Below are 2,318 nucleotides of genomic sequence, written 5' to 3'. Positions count from 1 at the left end.
GGTTTGTTGAACTTTTATCGATTATGATAATTTATAAATTACTTTTTTCTTAAACTGTATAATTAGTTTAATGACTACACAATCTCAGTATTTTATTAACTTTTCAGAAATCGGTTGGAATTTCTCCTCATGGTTTGAGTAGTTAAGCTGCCTACAAAAAGATAAATAAAGGGCCTTTACGGGGTTTTAACTGGGTTTTTCCTTTTTTTCTTTTCTTTTTGGGTGGGAGTGGGGCGGGGACCTTCGAAGAAGATGCTAATAAATCCACGTGACAACATTTACATAAAAATTTCAAACTTGACGGCCGCCTTTCTGCCATTCTTATGGGCTGACGTAAACTTGAATGAGTAACCGTGCTCACAGAACCTACCCTCTCATTTGCTTTTGCTTCATTACTAGAGTCCACAGAGGAAAGACTTGTTCATAGTCCTTTTTGCACTTTTCTTACTATAAATGGAGCAAATATATAATATATATAAATACATACCATGATCGACCACCCTTTTACCTTCCAATTTTAAGAGAGAGTAGCTAACTGGAAGTTGTTTCATGGGAATCTTTGTGGCCAACTTGCCAGAGAAAGATCAAATGAATAATAACCAGGCAAGTCAATCTTCTTCAACCAAAATTGAAAGGAGGGTTGTAGAGAAGAATAGGAGAAATCTTATGAAACTTCTTTACTCCAACCTCTTCTCTCTCCTCCCTAACCAAAATCCTAAGGTATCTCTCTCTCTCTCTCTCTCTCTCTCTCTCTCTCATGATCACATGTTTACGCAGTTACGAAACTAAAATACTCTCTTGTCAGACACTACATTTGTGGGACTGAGAATCCGAGCCATTGATTAGGTTGATTCACAGCTAATGTTGAACATTGTGGTGATGCAGGAGCCATTAACTCTGCCCGAACAAATAGATGAGGCCATCAACTACATAAAAAGCAAAGAGTCGAAGCTGCAGAAATCAAGGGAGAAGAAGGAGAGCTTGGTGGGCACTAGAAAAAGATCACATGCTACATCATTCATAAATGCTGAGAGCATGGAACCAAAAAACTTAAGTATTGAGAGCGTAAGGAGCACAAAAGCACCCCAAATCCAAATCCATGAGACAGGCTCCACAGTAGAGGTAGTACTGACTACTGGCTTAGACAATCATCAGTTCATCTTCTACGAAATTCTTCGCATACTTGACGAAGAACAGGCGGACGTCGTGCATGCTAGCTTTTCAACTTTGAGAGACACTGTATTTCATGTAGTACGTGCAGAGGTATGTAAAAGTAACTGAATTTTTCTCTGTTTGTTTCTCAAGGAAATATATTTGACATGAATCAGTACTTTTGGATATTTATTTGGATTATTAATCTGGCTTTCATTTCATGTAGATGCACAAGTCTGTGTTGGATTTTGGGGCTGCAAGAATAACTGAAAAGCTTAATAGATTTGTCAATGGATCCACCAGAGACCAAGAATTACAGCAAGATTGCTTTTGGGACTTCGAATTGGAGCCTGTGGCAATAATATAGGATCAGTTGACAAGTACTCCACGAACCAAATTAATCAATCCTATTTCCCCGATGAACTAACTATGTACATTGAACAAAACAGCAAAAATGGGTCGTTTTCCATGCAACGATATTAGGGGATGATCAATTTGAGCTAAATCATATGTTATAAAATATATAACATATATATATGATGTGACAGCTTAAGTTGGCTATTAATTAGTTATAACATTATATAACCTGTATTGTAAGGTTTGATTGTTGTTGATTGTTATAACATAAATTTGTATCACATGAGTCTTTTATTTAACATTAGATAGATTGATATTGCATAACATGGATTTGTATTACATTAACCTTTCCTTATAACATAACATAGATTTGTATTACATAAGTCTTCCGCTATAACATCGCATGGTTATCACATGCAAAACCAAATGCAACTTCCGCTTGGGTTTGCGCCCGTGTGATACAAGAAACGCCACAATGGGGCCCACCTATGTGCATAGCCCACCGCCCTTGCAGACGGTTGCCTTGCCCTTGTTGACCGTTGGATTTTCGAAGGTCCCTTCATTTGGACCGTTGGATTTCAAAAAAATTGAAAATTTAAGGTTAAGCCACGTGACATAATCTGGTGCATCTGATTTAGAAAAAAAAAATTAGTAAATCAACACCCTGGATTAATTTGAAGATCAAAAAATCTAAAAAAAAATACAAACATTTTTTTAACAACACACTTAAAATTGTACTAAAAAAACTACACTTAAAATTAAACACAATTAACAGACTTACAAAGTTCAACTGTCTTCTACATTTTCTT

General features: G+C 36.3%; 1 protein-coding gene across 1 annotated transcript; it reads left to right on the top strand.

Moving 5' to 3' along the window:
- Positions 1-386: 386 nt before the first annotated feature.
- On the top strand, positions 387-1,961 carry LOC137741188 (transcription factor bHLH162-like). The gene is made up of 3 exons (XM_068480996.1): positions 387-720; positions 886-1,263; positions 1,379-1,961. Exons 1-3 carry the CDS (start codon positions 550-552, stop codon positions 1,517-1,519), a joined length of 690 nt encoding a protein of 229 aa, XP_068337097.1. The 5' UTR covers positions 387-549; the 3' UTR covers positions 1,520-1,961.
- Positions 1,962-2,318: the final 357 nt, after the last annotated feature.

Source organism: Pyrus communis, chromosome 7 (assembly GCF_963583255.1).
Source record: "Pyrus communis chromosome 7, drPyrComm1.1, whole genome shotgun sequence".
Lineage (NCBI taxonomy): Eukaryota > Viridiplantae > Streptophyta > Magnoliopsida > Rosales > Rosaceae > Pyrus > Pyrus communis.
Note: the sequence above shows the minus strand (reverse complement) of the source record. Positions and strands in the feature narration are given on the sequence as shown.